The sequence below is a fragment of the Manis pentadactyla genome, chromosome 11 (assembly GCF_030020395.1).
Source record: "Manis pentadactyla isolate mManPen7 chromosome 11, mManPen7.hap1, whole genome shotgun sequence".
Taxonomy (NCBI): domain Eukaryota; kingdom Metazoa; phylum Chordata; class Mammalia; order Pholidota; family Manidae; genus Manis; species Manis pentadactyla.
This window is the reverse complement of record NC_080029.1, coordinates 120,689,889-120,708,654: the sequence shown is the minus strand read 5'-3', so window position 1 is coordinate 120,708,654 and position 18,766 is coordinate 120,689,889. Positions and strand designations below refer to the sequence as shown.

Genomic DNA, 18,766 nt, shown 5'->3' with positions numbered 1-18,766 from the left:
ATTTTAACACAGAAAATGTGGCAAGGATATGTTAGAATAAAGACAGCCTTCTAAGAAAGGATAGTTTTCCAACCTTACCCTAAAGTATCCTAAATTGAGGGCTCAGGGCTCTCTCTTTTTAAATTTCAAGCAGAACTGGCAAAACCTTGGCACTACATGGTGTGGGAGCCACTACCCTACCCCAGAGCAGCCTCTTTAAGCAAGAACAATGCCCTCCATCTATAAATAAACTCCCAGGATTTCCTATCCCTCTCTGCTCAACCAGATCCCATCAAATAAGGTCTCAGGTTGATATATAATAATCAGCTACAACTCCCCCCTACTCCCGGCAGGTCTTCTGAATCCCACTGACATTCAGTATCCCTCCCAGGAAAGGAAGCCTATCCTCCTCAGCCCCTTCTCCTTGGATCAGATCTTTTCTGGGTGTGCATTCTGAGAATATCAAGGGCCCCCTGCAGCCCTGCAGAAGCACATCTGGCTCCCAGAGGTACACAGTTCCCCACCAAAGCTGACAGCCACAGGTCTTCTCTCCATCTCAGTCAAGAGGTAGGGCCTTCCCCTTGCTGGGATCCCCAGGTCCTGGCTACTGTGGTACCAGACTAACCAGAGCAGACCCCAGGTTTTTTAGGCAGCTCTGGAAAGGAGAGTGGGGAGACCTGGGTGAAGCACTAGGGAGAGTACAGAATGTACTGCATCCTTTTCCTTTCTCTGCTTCAGCTGTGCCAGACTCCAAACTGCCTCTCTTTCCTGCACCTGTGTCTGCCCGCCCCCCACCCCCCACACCTGGGTGAATCAGCTGGGCAGCAGAGAAGAGCCTGGCCTGGGCAGCCCTTGGCTGGAGTTCAAGCTCCACCATTTTCTTGCTGTGGGACATTTGGCAAGTCACTCGACTCCTCTGTGCTTTAGTTTTCTTGCTTGTGTATGGGAATAAGAATGTTAGGTTGAGCCAAGTGAAACTGTAAAAATTTGATCACAGTTGGCCCACAAAAATGTTATGTGGTTTAACAAATGAAGTGTAAACTATAGAATTGGATATATGTCTGTCACTGAATCTGTCCCCTTCCTCCAGGAAGTCCTCCCTAGCTACACCAGCAAGGTCCTCATCCTCAAATCTCTCATTGGTTGAGGCATGATTTAGTACACACTCCTTTCCTGTCTTGTTTTCTCCTCTTTCCTGAGCATGAGTCTAGACTCCCCACAACTTGGAGCCCATTAAGGGCAAGACTTGGTTCTCCCTCTCCGTCCCCCAGACTTGCGGTGTGCCACAGCTGTCCTCCACTAAGGTTTTTACACAGAGGAGACAAGAGGCCACACCCCATCAGGGGTACTGCATGCTTACTTTATCTAATGGTTCTTTCTAAACCCAAGGTGGTCCTAGATGGTCCTGAAGAGGTGGAGCTATCCCAATTGAGAGTAGGTGAGGTGCTGGAGGGGAGGAATTAAGGGGCCCTGTGACCTTGCCAACCTATGGCAGCAGTATCCCAAGACACAGAGCCTTGGTGTGACCAAGGATATGTCCTCTCTCTACTTAGGGATCCCCTTCACAGCTAACTTCCAGGGTCTCCCACTTACATGCAGACTTGATATGTATTGATCTGCTCTCCGTGCACCCTTGTGCTGGAGCTGAGGTCCCCGAATTGAGTCAGATCTGTCTTACCCTCAGGGAGCGCAGTCCTGAAGGGGACACAGACGGCACTGTGTAATCAATGCTTAGGTTGATAGTGGCTCATGCACCATGGGAACCAAAAGGGAAACACAGACAAGATTTCCGTGGCCAGGGAAGGGTTTCTAGAGGAAAATATGCCCCTGCTGCAGGTCACTAAGAAGAAGCCTGTTTGGGCTCACTTCCTGAAGCTGGGGTAGGGCAGATTCAGCTCCCAGGCTGTACCCAGAAGCCCGCAGAAGTGTATTAAATGGATGTCTTTCCCCTGTGGCTGGCACACAGGGCGGCAGGGCTCACAGCTGGTTAAGAACACTCCTTCTCAAGGAGACCCAAGGACATTCAGGGATTAGGCCTCCCAGCATCTGTGCAGAGAACTGTCAGCTCAGAGCTGCTCAAAAGTAGAAATGCCAGCTAAGGGTGATGTCATTACCCTAATCATTCCCTCCCCATGGGAGGTCCTGTGGACCAGTGGGTAGAGCAGAAAGGCCCCTGCTAAGCTGTTCCCTCATCTCGCTTCCGAAATTTCTGCTCTGAATCGAGTGGGGGAGGTGGTGGTCACAAGTGGGCTAAAAATGAGAATAAGAAATCTTTTGAAGAAGACTTCGTTACTCCTCAGAGAGAGGGCAGGGCCAGGGGACTTGGCTGAAGATCCACATCAGCATTAACCCGACTCCACCCCTCCCTGCTCAGCGCGTCCCTCTGATGCCCCATCCCCACTCCTGCGCTAATCCGGGGCAGTGGCCCTGGCAGGATCTGAGTAACCCCTTGGAGGCTCCCAGGCCAGAGAGAGGGGGAAGGGGTGTGGCAGCCCGGCCTGTGTGGATGGTGGGGGGTGTGTGTGTGTATGTGTGTGGGGTGTGTGTGTGTGTCAGACTGTCCCGTGGTGTTACAGAGAGGAGTGGAGCTATATCTCTGGCTGAGTTGGTGGAACTTGTCTGTAAGCCCGGAGACTGTACACGGAGACTGTACACAGCTGGATCACCGGCTGGCCTGGGGGTGAGGGTGGGGGTGGGGACGGATTCAAAGGGAGTGGGGGTTGTGCAGCTGCTTGGGGGTAGGGGTCCTGGGTGGAGCAGGAACATCCCTCCCGTTGGTCCACACAGGGGTGTCACACTTTGGATGGGAACCCAGGGAGAAGGTCCACAGCTAGCCCAAGAGTGCCAGGCAGCCAGTGGAACCCGCCTGCTGGCTCCCCGCTGCAACCCGCTGGACTCGGAAACCCCCTCGGAACCACCGGGCGAGGTGCGTGCGGGGATCGGCCCGGGTCGGTGGCTGCAGCAGGCGCCTATCCTCGAAGTTTTACCTCCAAGGGCTGGGTCTCACCTGCGCGCCCCGTGCCTCGCGGAGTTTCCCCCACGCCCCCTTTGCCCGGCGGCGGCGAGGTTCTGCGGAGTAAAGACCCGCGGGGTCTCGTCTCCGCCGGGGTCCCAGGAAAACCGCGGGAGCCGCCCCGACGCAGCGCGTTTCCCGGAAACCCCTCTGCAGATGCTTTGCGGGAAGGCCCGCGGCTCCGCGTCTAGGCTCCGCGTCCGCCGCCCAGAGGAGGGTCGGAGACCCAGCTGAGAAGCAAAACCGCCGGGCAAAGGCTTAGCCGAGAGCTCGGAGAAGGACGGGTCGCGAACCCCGCCCCGCCAATTTTGGGGTGGCGAATTCGCAGCCCAAGCTGGAGCCCTAGACTTGCGGCGCAACCCCAGCCCTTGGCCGAGAGAATTTATTTGAGAGTTTAGGATTCAGGACACCTCTCCCCCCATCCCCGAAGGTCCGGCTAGGGTCCGCCCTGCGCCCCCGCGCCGGGCCTGGCTCCCGATCCCCGGCCCGCACGCCGCTGCTCCTTTAAGAAGCCCAGGTAGGCAGGCCGGGCTGCGGGAGCCGCTCCTATGGCAACCCGCGAGCTGCGGCGGCTTCATGAATATTCCGGGGCGCGGGAGCCCGGCGCAGCCCGAGGGCGCTCCGGGGGAGGCGGCCACTGATGCAAGCCTGGAGGGCTGCGGGGCTCCTTTCGGCTGCAGCGGGAGTCCCGGGACGGGCCGGCCGGGCTCGGCCGGAGGAGGCGAGGCGAGCTTGCGGGTGGCCGGGCACAGAGCCGGGGCGGCGGGACTGACTGACACCCCGCCTGCCCGCGGGACGCACGCCCGGGAGGCGCGCTGGCAGTGCGTTCTGCGCTCCGGAGCAGTTCTCCGAGCGCCGCGGCCACACAGCCGCTTCGCCCCGCGCCCATTGTTCCCCGCCGGGGCGGGGCGCCTGGAGCAGCGCCGCGCTCCGCGCCCCCGAACGCGGGAGGGAGGGCGGGAGGGAGCGCGGGGTCCCCGCGCCCGGCCCGGCCCGGGAGGGGGCGCAGCGCGGCACGCCCGGCCGCCCGGAGCCGGACCGGGAGCCTCCCCAAGGCACGCAGCCTGCCCGGGCATGGGCGCCTGAGGCGGCCAGGCGTCCCCGCAGGCGGACCGCACGGCGGGCGGACCTGGAGCAGGTCAGCGGCGCCGCCCCAGTGCCCCTGCCCCCGGCCCGGCCCCGACCCCCGGCGCGATGGACAAGCTGCCGCCGTCCATGCGCAAGCGGCTCTACAGCCTCCCGCAGCAGGTGGGGGCCACGGCGCGCATCATGGACGAGGACGAGGACGCGGAGGAGGAGGGGGCTGGCGGCCGCCGCGACCCCGGCCGCAGGAGCATCCGGCTGCGGCCGCTGCCCTCGCCCTCGCCTTCGGCGGCCGCGGGCGGCACGGAGCCCAGGGGCGCGGCCCTCGGGGCGGCGGACGGCGAAGGGCCGGCCCGAGGCGCGGGCAAGTCCAGCACTAACGGAGACTGCAGGCGCTTCCGCGGGAGCCTGGCCTCGCTGGGCAGCAGGGGCGGCGGCGGCGGCGGCGGGAGCGGCGGCAGTCACGGGCACCTGCATGACTCCGCGGAGGAGCGGCGGCTCATCGCCGAGGGCGACGCGTCCCCCGGCGAGGACAGGGCGCCCCCAGGCCTGGCGGCGGAGCCTGAGCGTCCCGGCGCCGCGGCGCAGCCCGCAGCCTCGCCGCCGCCCCAGCAGGAGCCGCAGCCGGCCTCCTCCCCCAGCGAGCATCCCTCGGCGGACACCGCTATTAAAGTGGAGGGAGGCACGGCCTCCGGCGACCAGATACTCCCCGAGGCCGAGGTGCGCCTGGGCCAGTCTGGCTTCATGCAGCGCCAGTTCGGGGCTATGCTGCAGCCCGGGGTCAACAAATTCTCCCTGAGGATGTTCGGCAGCCAGAAAGCAGTGGAGCGCGAGCAGGAGAGGGTTAAGTCGGCCGGGTTTTGGATTATCCACCCCTACAGCGACTTCAGGTAAGGGGCCAGACGGTGATCCTGCGGGTTCCCTGGCTGGTCGCAGGCTTACTTTCTCCCTGGGCGCTGTCTCTCAGCCAGAGTTAACTTTCCTTCCTTGAGCTGGAAGCACAGAGAGAAGTGGGGCACCTCTAGGCTGTGAGACACCCCCAGACCTCCTCCTGCACCGCGCTGGGAACTTTCCTCTGTGTTCCAGGCTGTAGTTCTCGTCCTCTTAGGGTCCGGACTCCATTAATAACGGGCTGGAAACGTGTTCTGTGCTTGACCTAGCCCTGCTGCCAGTCAAAATAAGGCTCTGCACCTTGAGCCATGCATCCCACCTCCTCGTTCTGGACTGCAGAGTCAAGTTGGCCATCATGAAGCATGCAGAGCAAGGCTAGGAAGGGAGGCAGACCTCTTGGCAGCTGGGCCAGCATCTTGGGTGCTGACCCCAGGCACTAGTATCTACTTCCTAGTGCCCTGGGAAGCCACAGCTGAGGAGGGAGAGCTGGGCCTCTAGAGGACTGAGGTCACTGGGACCTCAGATCCAGGATAAATGACCTCTGCACCCACCTTAACCCGGGGCCAGACCACTCATGCCAAGTGGTGGGCTAGGAGCAGCTGTCATCCCCACTGGCAGGACAGGATGACCTTGCTTCTAGTGGTCAGTGAGGATACCTGGTGTCCTGACTGATGAGCAGCTGTCCTGTGACCCCACGCTTGTCTAGGGCCTCATCCTACCCTAGTGGCCCAAGCTCCAACAGCTGCTAGGTCCCATGAGTCAGTCATGGGACCCCAGACAAAGGGTGTGACTGTCAGTCAGGGAGAGAGGCCCGGCCTCTTCCCCATTACCTGAGTCAGACGCCACTAAACAGCAAGACTCTACTTTGGTATCTGTGCAAAAAGGAAGATTGGTGATTATCTCTGGAATTGGGATCAGAGATGCCCCTACCCAGTGAAGATCTTGGGATTCCCTTGGTGCCCCCTTGAACTTTCCTGATACACAGGATTGGAAGGTCTGAAAAATGTTCACCCTTTTGAGCTGGGTTTAATTCATTCTCTTTCTCTCTCTGGGCCCTGCCCCCTATTTAGCTCCCTTCCCTGCCTACCCTGTTTGCTTGCCAATATAAATGAGTATTTTGCCAACCCAGAGCCCTCTTTGCAAACACCAGGGAAGCTAGGTTTGTAATGAGAGCAAAGCCATTTTCCATCCAATGAGAGAGATTTCACGTCCTGGGGATGACCAGTCAGGCAACACCCGATGGCTTAAAATAGGTGGTGAACAGAGGGCTGCCCCTTTTCTTTTTTTGAAGGACTGCCCTTCCTAACCCTAGTATCCAGGGTTCCTATTTCCAGGGCCTGTGGGAGGCCAGAGGACAGGCTAAACAGGCAGCTGTAATCTTTGAGTTGTACAAGCAAGTATGGGACCCTTCCATCAGGAGCTGTGGCTGGTTTCCAGTGCCAGGTTCCTAGAGTGTGACCTCACCTCTGGTCAGTACTAGGACCGGAGGAGACCAGCCTGAGCTAGGGAGGAGTGGGCAGGAGCTGTGTCTTCTGCAGCCCCTGGATGTCCTGGGCTGCTTCTCTCTCTGCGCTCCCTAGTGGTGGTGGCAGGTAGGCTATGCCAGTATCAACCATTTGAAATTGTTGAGGGGTCCTCCCTTCCTTTGCTCCTTTCCTCACTGCCCTTGTTGTCTGAAAGCCTCTTATCTGAAAGGGTTCTCATCTCCAACCTGGTGGGGAGGGTGGGGGCGGCAGCTGCAAGGGGCCAACCCCAGGCATGCCTCAGTTCACAGACATTGATGGAGCACCTTCTGGGACTGGGCCTTGCCTTCCCAGTCTTTCTGGTACTTTGGGTGGTGGAGGGTTGGAACAGGGCTCCTTGCATCAGTGGTAACCTCCCACCTTCCTGATCTTACTCTGCCCATCTTGGCATGTCTGTCTCCAGTCCCCATGCTGCAGAATCTCCCAGTAACTGCAGGCAGCCTGGGGCACAGCGGAGGGGGAGAGTGGTGGGGATAGGGAGGGAGGGATGCAGCAGGGCGATGCAATGGGCAACAGGAAAAGGGTCATACTGGACTTTGAATTTGGGTTTGTACAACTAGCAACAGGGACAGCTAGCTGGAAGCACACATACTCTGTGGGCAGTCTTGTAGCTGTCTGGTGCTGGGTAGGGTGTAAGGAAAGAAATCCAAGAAAGTGTGTGTGTGTGTGTGTGTGTGTGTGTGTCTGGAATGGTGGTGGTCATGCCTCTCCTGCCTCTTCTTCACAAGGTCAAAGAGGCAAGGGCCTGGCGAAGGGTTGTAAGCTTAGAAAACCCACCCCTCAACCTGGCCTCCCCTGCACCCAACACTCCAAGCCTCAGTCGCTCAACTTTTAGCTGCTGGCCTTGGGCCTCTGTGTGGAGCCAATCCCCACTGTCCAGCTCAGGGTTCACCAGGGTTTCTGCAAGCATTGCTCTGGCCAGTTGAGGATTTATTCATCATTTTGACGGGCAGGAAGAATTGATCCAGCAGAACTGGTTTAATAAAGAATAGCCAGCAAACCATGATAGATTGAGTTTGTGGTTTGGAGTCCAGGGCTTGCTGTCGTGGCTGCTTCCGGCACCCCCTGTTGGGTGCCTTTTCCAAGGACTGGAGTGGGCAGTGCTCTGAGGGACCCACGTAACCTGGGCCCTGTGTAATACAGGCTTTTCTTGGCTGCCTCTGCTCCTTCTCACCCCATCCCCACAGCGCACACGCACATGCACACCGTGTCCCGGCTGCCCCATGGCTCCTGGGGCTCCACAGGTCTGTCTGACCTCCCCTCCCCTCCCACTCCCTGTTTACCTCTGGTTTGGTAAGGGAAGAGGCCAGGACCTGCAGCCCCTTGGGACATTGCTCCAACTCTGGCTGGGCTCTTAAGTCCTGGGTGAGTCCTTCCTTCCACGTGAGCCCTGTCTTAGAAGCCAAGCATGGCGGTGGGAACCTGGAAAAAATAAAACATAGTATCTGTGTGATCCTGTTTTTCTAAGAGGAGAGAAAGAGGGAGACAAGGAGTGTGTGTCTGGAATGGTGGTGGTCATTGCCTCTCCTGCCTCTAGGCCAAAATGTCTGGTCTCATCTTCACAAGGTCAAAGAGGCAAGGGCCTGGCTGAGGGTTGTAAGCTTAGAAAACCTACCGCTCAACCTGGCCTCCCCTGCACCCAGCCTGCTGGTGAAGGCTTACCTGGTTTTGTTCCCAGAAGCTGGGCACAAGGCTCAAAGGGTTGGCCTGGGTGTGTGAATGTCTAGGTGTCTGTCTAAGCAGATGTCTTGGGGGCAGCATGGGTGAGCACTGGGGCTGGCAGAGACACCCCTAAGTGGGATGGCAGTTCTGGGGCTACTCCTGTGCCCCAAACTCTACCATGGCCTTGAGAGTGGAGCAGGCACATGTTCAGCCCTTCTCATCCTTCTGCCCCTTCCCTCTCCTAGCCTGAGCCTTCTGAAGCTAGGAGGAAAGGAAGGGAGGGCCCTAACGTGTCCTTCCCCTGGGGCAGACACAGCTGGGCACTAAAATCACTGGCTTCCTGTGCTGGTCCCTGGCCCCAGGCACTGCCACTGCCCACCTCTCATCGCCTCCCCAACCCTGTCTGCTACGGGGCCCTGTTTGGGTTTTGAGCCTTCCCTGAGCCTCAGTCTTTCCTTCTAGAAAGATGGGGATCCTGTTTCTCATGTCAGACGCTAATTGTACAACTGTGGTCACCGTGTTGAGATAAGAAGCTCCAGTCGCTGACAGAGCCCAGTGGTGCTGTTGTGAACCACACTCCCCCTGCGCTCACTGCTTCTTTCCCTCAGGCCTGGTGGACCAGACGGGCCTCTGTGCTTTTCTCAGACAAGTGATTCTGAAACTACTGGACATCTCAGAACCTGCTGGCACATACAGAGTCTCTTTCCAGAAAGCTACACATATATCCCAGAACATATAATATGACACTCAATTTCTGGGGTCTGTGGACCCCCCCTAAGACCATCTAGGTTGTAAACCGCACCCTAGGCAATCCCAGTAGAGAGGCCTGGCCTGGTAGAGGCAGGTGCTAGCCTCCTAGACACAGCCCTCCCTGGGGTCCTCTGTAATCTGAGGCTTGGGCCTCCCACTGCCCACATTCGGGAATGAAATAAAAATGGTGGCGGCGGAGGTGATGACGCAGACTTAGATGCCTAGAGAAGGAAAGGTGCTCTTCCTGGGGACAGGTTACTTTTCTGTTTCCTCAGTTCCACACCCGTCTCTCCCCCTTTCAGACGGTCAGGTGGAGACGGTGAGGAGGGAGGAGGCAGCAGCCGCTCTCTGGGCCTGGCGGGCTCTGAGGCCCCTCCTTGGGTGGGCCTTCCTGGGGGCCGTTGCCCAGGAATGCTGCTTCTGCTATCATGAATCTTGATACTCTGTCTGCGGTAGTGTGGAAAGCCAGGCCCAAAGGAGCTGCAGGCCTGGGCGGCGCCAGGGGAGGGGGATGGGCGCCTTGGTGCAGAGGGGAATTCCAAGGTGAGCCGCCTGGGCAGCGCTGTCGGCGGGCACAGTGGGCAGCAGGGCCCTCCGGCTGTGAGGCCATGCTCACCCCGGTGAGACGGGGGCTGGTGGAGAGCATGCTGGGAAGGCCCGGCACCTGGTCCCAAGATGCTGGGGGCGCAGGGACCGCATGGCGCCTGGGGGCCAGGACCCTTATAGGGCCTGGCTGGGGAAGCCTGGGCCCCAGGCTTTCCCACTACAAGGCTTCAGTTCCTGGTCTGGCTGCTACATGATGAGGCGGGGACCTTTCCCCTGCCCAGCCCTGTCCCGTTTGTTCCGGCAAGACTTTGGGGCTGTCAGCTGGCCTGCCTCCCACAGTGCTGGGCTGTCTGCCTGCCCATCTGCCCTTTCTCCCATGCTTGGGGCCCCCAGGCCTTGTGGGATGCCCTCTCAGGCCACTGCGGCCACCGTCATCCATCTCTCCCCTCCTGACGGCCTCGCGGCACTTGGGTGGAGCTGTGTCACAGTGCGGTGCTTCTCATGCTGACATGCTGTCCCGCTCACCTGGGGATCTTGTTAAAATACAGATTCTGACTCATTAGGCCTGGAGTGGGGGCTGAGATTCTGCATTTCTGACAAGCGCCCAGGTAACGTCAGCGCGGCTGGTGCCCAGCCCAGCACTTGCTGGAAGTACTGAGGTTCAGATCGAGTGTTGTTCCATGCTCAGCCTGGGCTCCCTCACTGAGCTCCCTGGGGGCCGAGACTGTCTTCTCTCCTTGGCCTCCAGCACGGCCTGGCAAGGTGAATTCTGCGAACTGGGCTGAGCAGTCCTTAGCCACAGAGCTTGGCCACAGACTTGGGAGTGTCAGATTGATTCACAGCCTTCCTCCCTTCCTGCACTGCTGCTTGGAGCTTGCTGGCCCTGGAAGCTGGCTGTTGGGGTGGGGTGAGCAAGGGGAGGCCAGGGGGCCAGAGGGCCCTCAGTCATGCATCCTGTCCCATTGCTGTGGCAGCTTTTCTTCCACTCCGAGGGCCAGAGGGGCAGGCCTGCCTGGAGGAGAAGGGCAGGGAGTGCAGTGGCCACCGTGCTGCAGGGAGGGTTCTGGGAAGGAACAGGTGTCAGCGAGAGTCAGAGGTGCAGGGCGGCGGAGCCCGAGTGAGGCGGCTCTGTCAGTGGCCGGCTGGTGGGAAGGCAGAGGCCCGCAGGAAGAGCAGCCGCCTTGGTAGGTTGAAGTTGTGTGTGGGAGGGGAGGGTTGGAGGGGTGTTGTCTGAATCTTAATGTCCCCTTCCCTGCCCCAGACCTTGCCTAGCAGCCTCCCCTGTGGACTAGGCTTGCGTGTCGCTTCTCTCTGCCCCCTCCCAACCTGAAAGGCACTAAGTCTACATGCCGATGACAGGTCTGACAAGTGTCACTGCAGCCTGAGTGGCCCTTGTGCCTGCCGCAACAGTGAGCACTGTGGGGGAATTCACCCAGAGTAGAAGGTGGCACCCCAGCTCCCAGGGGGCGTGTCATGTAAGGGAGGAGGCAGCAGCCTCAGCGCGCACACTCCTTGGCTCGAGGGCTCTTACGCAGTTGCCACTGCCAGTTGCTAATTAATAGAAGGGCTACTGAGGCATGCCAGGCAGTCCTGTTTGGGCCCAGGGGATGTTGAGGAATCCGCATTTCCCAGCCAGAGCAGGCCATGGGGAGGACAGGGGCATTGCCTTGGCTTCAGAGAGGTTGTTTTGTGCCAGCCAGGCTTCACTGAGAAAGCATTGCCAGGGCGCTGGCTATCTGTGATCCCAAAGTCTAGGAGGCCACTCAAAGATACTCTTTATGATCAGCACCTGCCCAGAGCCGGGACGGGAAGCAGCACAGAGAGTGATGAGCTCCCTGTCACCAAGGGTGCTCAAGATGAGACAGCAGTACTTAGACCAGAGGTTGCTAAGCAGCATGCTGAGGACCAAATGCAGTACCCAGATGTGTTCTGTTTGGCCAGGAGAGTGTGTCATAACAAATCTGAGGCAATGGTTTAAAATGGAAAGATGTAATGAAAAAATTTGGCATTTGGGTGTCTCTTGAAAAACTGGAAACGCTGCAGCTCTGGCCCCATGTTCCCCCTTCAGCAGGAAGCTTTTGTTCTCCAGTTGCCCCCAGACCCCACCTGTCCCTAATGTATTCGTCTTACACACAGCCAGGTCAGTCATGCGTTTAGCTGCCTGACCCCTGTGGAGTTCTGAGTTTACAGTCCTAGACTCATACCGATAGAGACGAGCCAGGTGGATTCACTTATCAACACACCACGTATGGACCATCTACTATGTGCCAGACTGCTAGGAGCTTTAGATTTTGGATTTCATTTACTCTTCATAATGGCCCCCAAAAGAGAGCCTATTATCCCCAGTCCACAGATAAGGAAACTGAGGTTTCGATGGGGAAAAAAATTTTTTCCCAAATCACACAGCTATGAAATTCCAGAACTGGAGATCGAACCTAGTGTCTAGGACTCTCATACCTGCCCCTTCTTCTCTCACTTCCTTCCTTCCTTTATTTTTGTAGTGAAAGAAGTTAGATTACAAAGTAGTTCAAGAAAACATTCTCCTGCGAATTAAAACTTTGCAGATAATGTTTGACCACACTTTGTCAGCGAGGAGGGGCTCTGGGAGCAGGGCTCGGCTGGCATGGGAAATTCAACACGTCTCAGAATGTCGGATCTGCACCGGCCTTAGCAGCTTCTGGCCTAAAGCCTTTATTTTATACATGGGGAGCAGAGGACCAGAGAAGAGAAGCGATTGGCCCAAGATCACAGAATAAGTCCCTGTCATAGATGGAACGAGACTCCAAACGGGTTATGTAACATCTGGCTGCAAAGGCCTTAAAGTTCTACAATCTACCCCTCGACCCCAGTCAGAAGGGGTCTAGGAAAGGCTTTTCCTGAATAGTCTTACTGGAACTTTTTCCCGTCTCCTTAGCCCCATGCCTGAATTTTGGAGTTATAGGTATTTTCAGAGTCCTGTCTTCATGTAAGCTCATCCAGGGAGAAGGGGGTCATTCCATAACTGGAGAGGCAGCATTTGCAAGTGGAGACCATCCTGTCCTGACCCCCCACTCCGGGGCTGCTGCTCCTGGGAATGCTGACCCGATGCTTGCCCACCTGCTCCTCCCCTGGCAGGTCCTGGCTGGTGTGGAGATCTCTGGGACTTTGGAAACACATTCTGATGCTATTGATGCATCTGTTCCTCAATAGGAATGATTGGGGTTCAGAGGGGAGGGGGACAAGTAGCCAGTGGTATCTATCTGTATTCCCTCCACCCAAGAAATAGGTAGTCCCGTGGTCTGTTCATTACCCCCTTCAGAGAACTGAGGAAGTGAAGTCAGTCTATGGTTTAGGGTTGCATGTGTGAGCAGGGCCAGAGCTGTCTGTGTGTGTCCGGGGTCAGGTCTTCCTGTGTGGTCAAGATCAGGACCCAACCTGACGGCGTGGTCTGGGTTCACACTTTCTGGGATCAGGGTTCAGCCTGGGACCAAGATAAGGCCTTGGTCTGAGGTCAGGAACTGGAGTCCTCGAACAAAGACTTTGCGCCAACCCGGTGCCTCCAGGAGGCAGCAGGCCCTGGGGCACGGCTGGCATGTTGCCCTCCCCACCCTCGTGCCTTTCCCTTTAGGCAGCCTTCCCTTCCTGAAAGCTCCCTGAGCTCCTACACCTTTTAGCATCTGAGCCAGCTGCCTCTGGTCTTCTTTGGGAGGTAAAGCACAAATTATAAACTAACAAAAGTGCCATTGCTGCCAAAGCCAGAGCCACCAAGTCTCACACGCCACCACACCCCGCCCTGCTCTGCTTTCTCATTGTTCAAGGCCGGTGTCTGTCTTCCCAGCCACGGAGCCAGCTCGTGGCTCCTGCAGAGCAGCGCTCAGGTATGGGCAGAGAGGTGTGCTAGCTTGATAGAGGGAGTCCCTACACCCCACTGCACCCCCAGGTCTGGGCTCTCACAGGTTGTGGAGCAAGCAATGGGCCCTCCAGGTCTGCTCCTGGCAGCTGTGGGGGCCTGATAATTGGCTGCTGATGATTTTGTGTCTGTCTAAGCATTTACCCGTGTGGGTGGATGTGTTATGTCTGCATGAACAAGGCTTTCAGAAATTAATACATAACAGGGGGGCTGGCTAATACATTGCCTCTTGGGCTTGAGGTGGGGCAAGCTAAGGGGGGGGTCATGCCCCCTCAGAGACCAGATGGTCCATCCCATGACTTTTCACCCATTGTGGAAGATGGGGGTCACTGCCCATCTGACGAAGAGGAGAGTAGGATTGCCATGCCTCTTAGGTTCCCAGGATCTGGTTTGGAAGAGAGCAGACAAGAGATAGACCAGTATGGGTGGATGGTCAGGGAAGGCTTCCTGGAGGAAGCAGATCTGAGCTGGATCTGAAGGAGCAAGAGAACCATTCTACACACTTTCTTGGAAGCAGGTGTGTGGGAGTTTGAGCTAAGGGGCCACCTGGCTGGGGTGGGAGTGGGCAGGCACTGAGGGCAGCTTTGAACCTGTCTCTTTAGATCTGTACTCCTTAAGCTCTGCCCTTGACCCTTGAGGACTCTGACCTGTAGCCCCCAGTCTTGCCCCACATACTCCCTGAGTATGTGTGCATGTGCTTGCATGTGCATGTGTGTCTGTGACCTCTCACTGGGGTCCTGGCAGCCCAGAGGAGCTCTCCCAACAGGCCCCTGGGAAGATTCCCTTTTCCTGCTATAAGAGGCTTGGAAGGCAGGTGTTCCCACTGCAGTAATGTCACTGAGTGTGTGGCCTGGAGCCCAGAAGTAATTACCCTGCAGTTCCCCATGGCAGGATGGAGCAGCCCCTGTCAATGATTAACGTGAGCCACTCCACGCCAAAGCCAGCCATGGGCTTCTCCGACCGAGGGTTCATCAGAGGATACAGGGCATTTTTTCTCTTCCCCAGGGACAGGAAAGGCCCTCAGGCCCACAGGTCTCATCAATGCCATTGTTTTAGAAGAAATTTGGTCCAGCACGGGAGACTGCCACTGGGGCCTGTCTATGCCACAGCAGGACTGGCCCCTGGAGCCCCGGGGCCTCTCATCTGGGCTTTCCTTCCTTGTAATACCAGCCCTCCTACACCGGGTTTGCGCCCTGACCCTCGCCCTGTTTTGCTGTGCACCCTCAGAAGGAAGGGCCATCCTTTGCTCTCTGTGTCCAGTGTCAGGGCTCAGTCTGAGGCTGAGAACAGAGCAACGCTAACTGGCCAGATAGGTGTGGAACCCATAATCCTGACCCCAGTAATACAAATTGAACCAGTGGGGCAAGTCCACTAGCACCCTGACAAGCAGAGCTGACGGACTCTCCCTTCCTTTTTCTGGGACTCTACGGAGGCCCAGCCAGGTGTGATCCTGGAGTTGTGCAGCCCCTGTACTCCCAGAGCAGGTCGGGGGTTTCTTACCTCTGGGCCTCTTTCTACTGAGGCTCTGCTAGCCCTTCGGCCTGCGAAGCAGACCAGGGGCCCCCCAGCATGTCGTGTGGTATTAGTGTGGTCAGCTGAGACCCTCCATGAGATCACGCCCCTTGAGGGAGGGGCAATCAGGCTCTCTCTGCTTTGTTCCCTGGGCAGGGGCCCCAACTACCTTCTGCTTCCAGGCACCTCTCCAGGGGCACAGCTGCTGGCCTCCCGTGGCCACCGAAGAGTTCAGATGTGAGGCTCCAGGAGACTGTGGTTAGAGGCGTCCCCGGGGGCAGGCCGGCAGGACACGGACTTTGGAATTGGCAGGGGAAGAAAATGCGACAAGCTGTTCATCCTGTCCCAGTGGCGCCGGAGAGTCGTCATCCCACCGTGTTGCTCTGAAGCTTCTGGGACGGAGCCTAGGGGGCAGCCGTGAATAAGAAGCCAGCTGAAGTCGTGGCTGTGCCCCCTGCAGCTGTGTGGATGAGCCGAGGCCTCCTGTCCCTGGGCCTTGCTTTCCTCATCTGAAAGTGGGACTGCAGAGGGCTGGAGAGGGCCGGGTTTCAGCAAGACACCAAAGCCAAAATGGGCGGCTGCAAAGTCACCCGGGAGCTTTATGCAATTACGGATGCCTGGGCCTCCCTGAGTGAGGCCCGGGTGGGTGTGATTTGGGAGAGCACCGTCACTTCAGGAGGCAGTGAGCTGGACGCCCCCAAGGTCTGTCCATGTTGACAGTCTGCAGCTCTCTGCACTGCACTTGCCTTGGCCCTTCTGGCCTCCTCAGAGCCTGGGGGTGATACTGACACCAGCCTGGCCTCCAGGCCCATTGTGGCAGGACCCTCTCCAGGGAGCCATTCCCATTTCCTTTCTTGCAGGCTGTTAGCAGACCGAATCATAAAACTCTGGGGCTGGCAGGACCGCAGGGAACATGGGCCTTGCTTAGCATCCTTGTCAGACTGTGATTTCCAGGAGGGAAGGAGGTCAAGTTCCATCTGACTTATGTCCTCAGAGCCCAGGCACCCCAGACAACCCCCATCCCAGCAAGAAGGGGGCCATTTAGACCCTCAGGGTCTATTTAACTACCCTGTATGGGCAGCCCTCCCACGGCATTCTCAGTAACCTCGCTGGTCACCGGTGCTGCTCGGCCTTGGGAAGTTCTGCCTGAATCCACCTCTTTTCCTCCTTCACACTGGGTGCCTTCCTGCAGGAGCAGGTGAGCTCTCCTGCCTAATTTCCCCTGAGGTTGTGCTCACATGTTACTCCACAGCAGTATTCTATTTTTGTTTCAGTCTCCTGAGTGGGGAGAGCTGTGTTTGAGTCTTTTTTGTTTCCTGTAAGCTGGGTAGAGAAGTTTTCCAACTGGCAGTCCCTTCCCCAGTCCTCTCCAAATGGTCTTGTCAGTTAGGTAAAGCTCAGAGGGGTTAGGCCACTAGCCTAAGGGAACTCAGTGACCCGGCAGCTTGAGGCAATGGAGAACAGATGACCCCTGCTGCCCAGCCTGGGGCTTGTGTGTATGCATACCAGGGAGTGTCTGTGTGTCGTGGGGTCTCCAGGTCTCAGAGGAGCAATGGGTCGATACCTTGGTATCCCTTATGGCCATGCCTGTGCTCAGCTTTGCCACAGAGAAGGTGCAGGCTTCATGGCTCCCCATGTCCCCAGAGGAGTCCTGACCACCCAGTGTGGCATTCAGGGTGCCCCCGTCTCCCTTTCAGGAGTGCCAGGGTCGGGTGTCAGAGTTCTCAGATGTGCGTTCTTCTCTCCGCGAGCTCCCCGCCTGGCCGGCTCCCTTGGCTGGCCTCACTCGCCTCTGCACTGCAGAGATGCATAGAATCAGCATGTCTTTCGAGATTTTTCTAGCTCTATCCCTTCGTTGTACTAATGAGGAAACTGAGGAAGGGATTGTGAGAAGCAGAGACTTGTTCAAGGGCACACAGCAAGTTACAGATGGAGATGGGACCAGAACCCAAGACCCTCAGGCCCCTGGACTAGATGCCTCCTGCCCTGTAGCACGGACCCACTTCCTGTAACCACAACGCTGACTCACTCAGGCCCCCTCCTCTTTGGGGCTCCAGCAGGCAATGCTGCCCCTGCTCCTGTCTGTCCACGGTCTCAAGCTTGGCTGAGTTTCCCATCTGGCTATCCCCAAACTATGGCCTGCAGAGCAGACAACACCCTCACCCCTCTCCCCAGCGTATGGCCTCGTCTACCCTGAATCGTCAGCGTCCCTGTGGGAGGGGCTGTCCACCCTCCACACTGAAGGCTCCTTGAGGCGAGACCGGCCCACACACTTTAGGATCCCCATAGCCCTAAGGCCAAGACCTGCTTCTCAGGGCTTCTCAAAGAATAATATGTTCTTATATATTATTATGTACAAGAAAAATAATAATGATAACAGCCAGCGTGTACTGAGTAGTACATAATATGTTGCACAGTGTAACATATTATAAATATTATCTCATTGAATCCTCCCAGAATCCTATGAGGTGGGATTAATGGTCTCATTTTCCGTGGGAGGAAACAGCCTCAGAGAGGTTAAATGATTTGTCCAAGGCCACACGACCGGGTATTCAAACACTGGAAGGCCTGACCGCCGTACCAGCTGCTGCAGCCTGGCTGCTCGGGGTGGTCCCTGGACCGGCAGGCTCAGCATCACCCCGGAGCCTGCTAGCGGTGCCGATGGCCGTCCCTGCCCTGCGTCTAGGGACTCTAGTCCACATCTTGGTAAGATCCCTGGGTGATTCGTGCGCGTATTACGGGTGGAGAAGCACTCTGCTCTATGTCTGAAGGCCCACGGGCCGGGAAGGGAAGACTCGCCGCCGTGGGCCTCGCTCACCTTCTCCCTGGGGAGTGGCCTGGACCAGCCTGCACCAGGCGGTGAGGGGCCGGGGCCTCAGCCCTGGGCAGGGAGGGTCTGTGAAGGAGGCAGGGGCAAAGGGTCATCTTCGTTTAGGTCTTCAAATTTTGCTCCTAAAGTAATCGATAAGCATAGAAAAATTTGAAAATTAAGCTATGTCAAATCCAAACAACCCATCAATAAACCAAACACTAGAGGCCTGGGGCTCTGAATCGGCCCCGGGGGGGGGGCAGCGCTGGGCTGCTGAGGGGCAGTTACCTGGGAGCCCTGTGATGCTGAGTCAGAGAGTTTGAGGTGAGTTAAAAATAGAGCCCTAGTGGCCAGGCGGGGTGGGAGGAAGAGAGAAATCCATCCATTGTAGGGGAGCCCCTGGGTCCAGGAGGAGCGGCAGGGGAGGCCAGGCCAGGAGGAGGGGGTGGGGGGCGTATTACCTCCGAGGCCAGGCTGCGGGCCCTGCCTGCCCAGGAGATTATAGGAGGAAGGGCAGGGCTTTCCAGTCGGAGCAGGATGGGGTCTGAACTGTCAGCCAAGACGGGCACACGCAGGGAGCACCCCCAGGCACCCCATCGGGGAGGCAGCCAGCAGCCCCTGGGGGCGTGCAGAGGCATGAGTGGTCACCAGCGGCTCTGCCTCCCGGACGGAGAGCCCGGAGCCTGCGCCGGCTGGGGGCAGGGAGGGGTCGGTTGGTATTTTCAGCCTTTGTGGTTGTGAAGGAAGGTGGCCCAGGCGCGCGCTCCCACCTGGGTGTTGTGGGCAGGCATGTGGTCTCCCTGGCCTATCGCACGCGCCCCCGAATCGCCTCCCTCTCCCTTCGTCACCCATCTCCTCCCAGTGGTCTGCTCCTCCTGACCTCCCTGTGCCCCAGCACCTTTCCCGCGTGTGTAACACTGGCTGATGGGAGTGTCCCCGGGACCCCGTGTGTCTCTCTCCTGACTCTTCACAGCAGGGGATGCTGGTCACTGGTTAAAGGTGGCCTTATTTTTCTTATTATAAAGGCAACATTTGCCTATGTTTTAGCAAATAATAGAATTTAGAAATAGAATAGAGTTTAGAAAACAGAAAGGTCTGACAGATCAAAC

General features: G+C 57.7%; 1 protein-coding gene across 1 annotated transcript in view; it reads left to right on the top strand.

The window, feature by feature from the left end:
* The first annotated feature begins 4,177 nt into the window (after positions 1 to 4,177).
* Positions 4,178 to 18,766, top strand: part of HCN4 (hyperpolarization activated cyclic nucleotide gated potassium channel 4) — a 43,180-nt gene continuing 28,591 nt past the window's right edge. Inside the window, exon 1 of the mRNA XM_036907776.2 lies at positions 4,178 to 4,965. Within this exon, the coding sequence (XP_036763671.2) occupies positions 4,187 to 4,965 (779 nt within the window). The 5' untranslated portion in view covers positions 4,178 to 4,186. The remainder of the gene's footprint in view (positions 4,966 to 18,766) is intronic.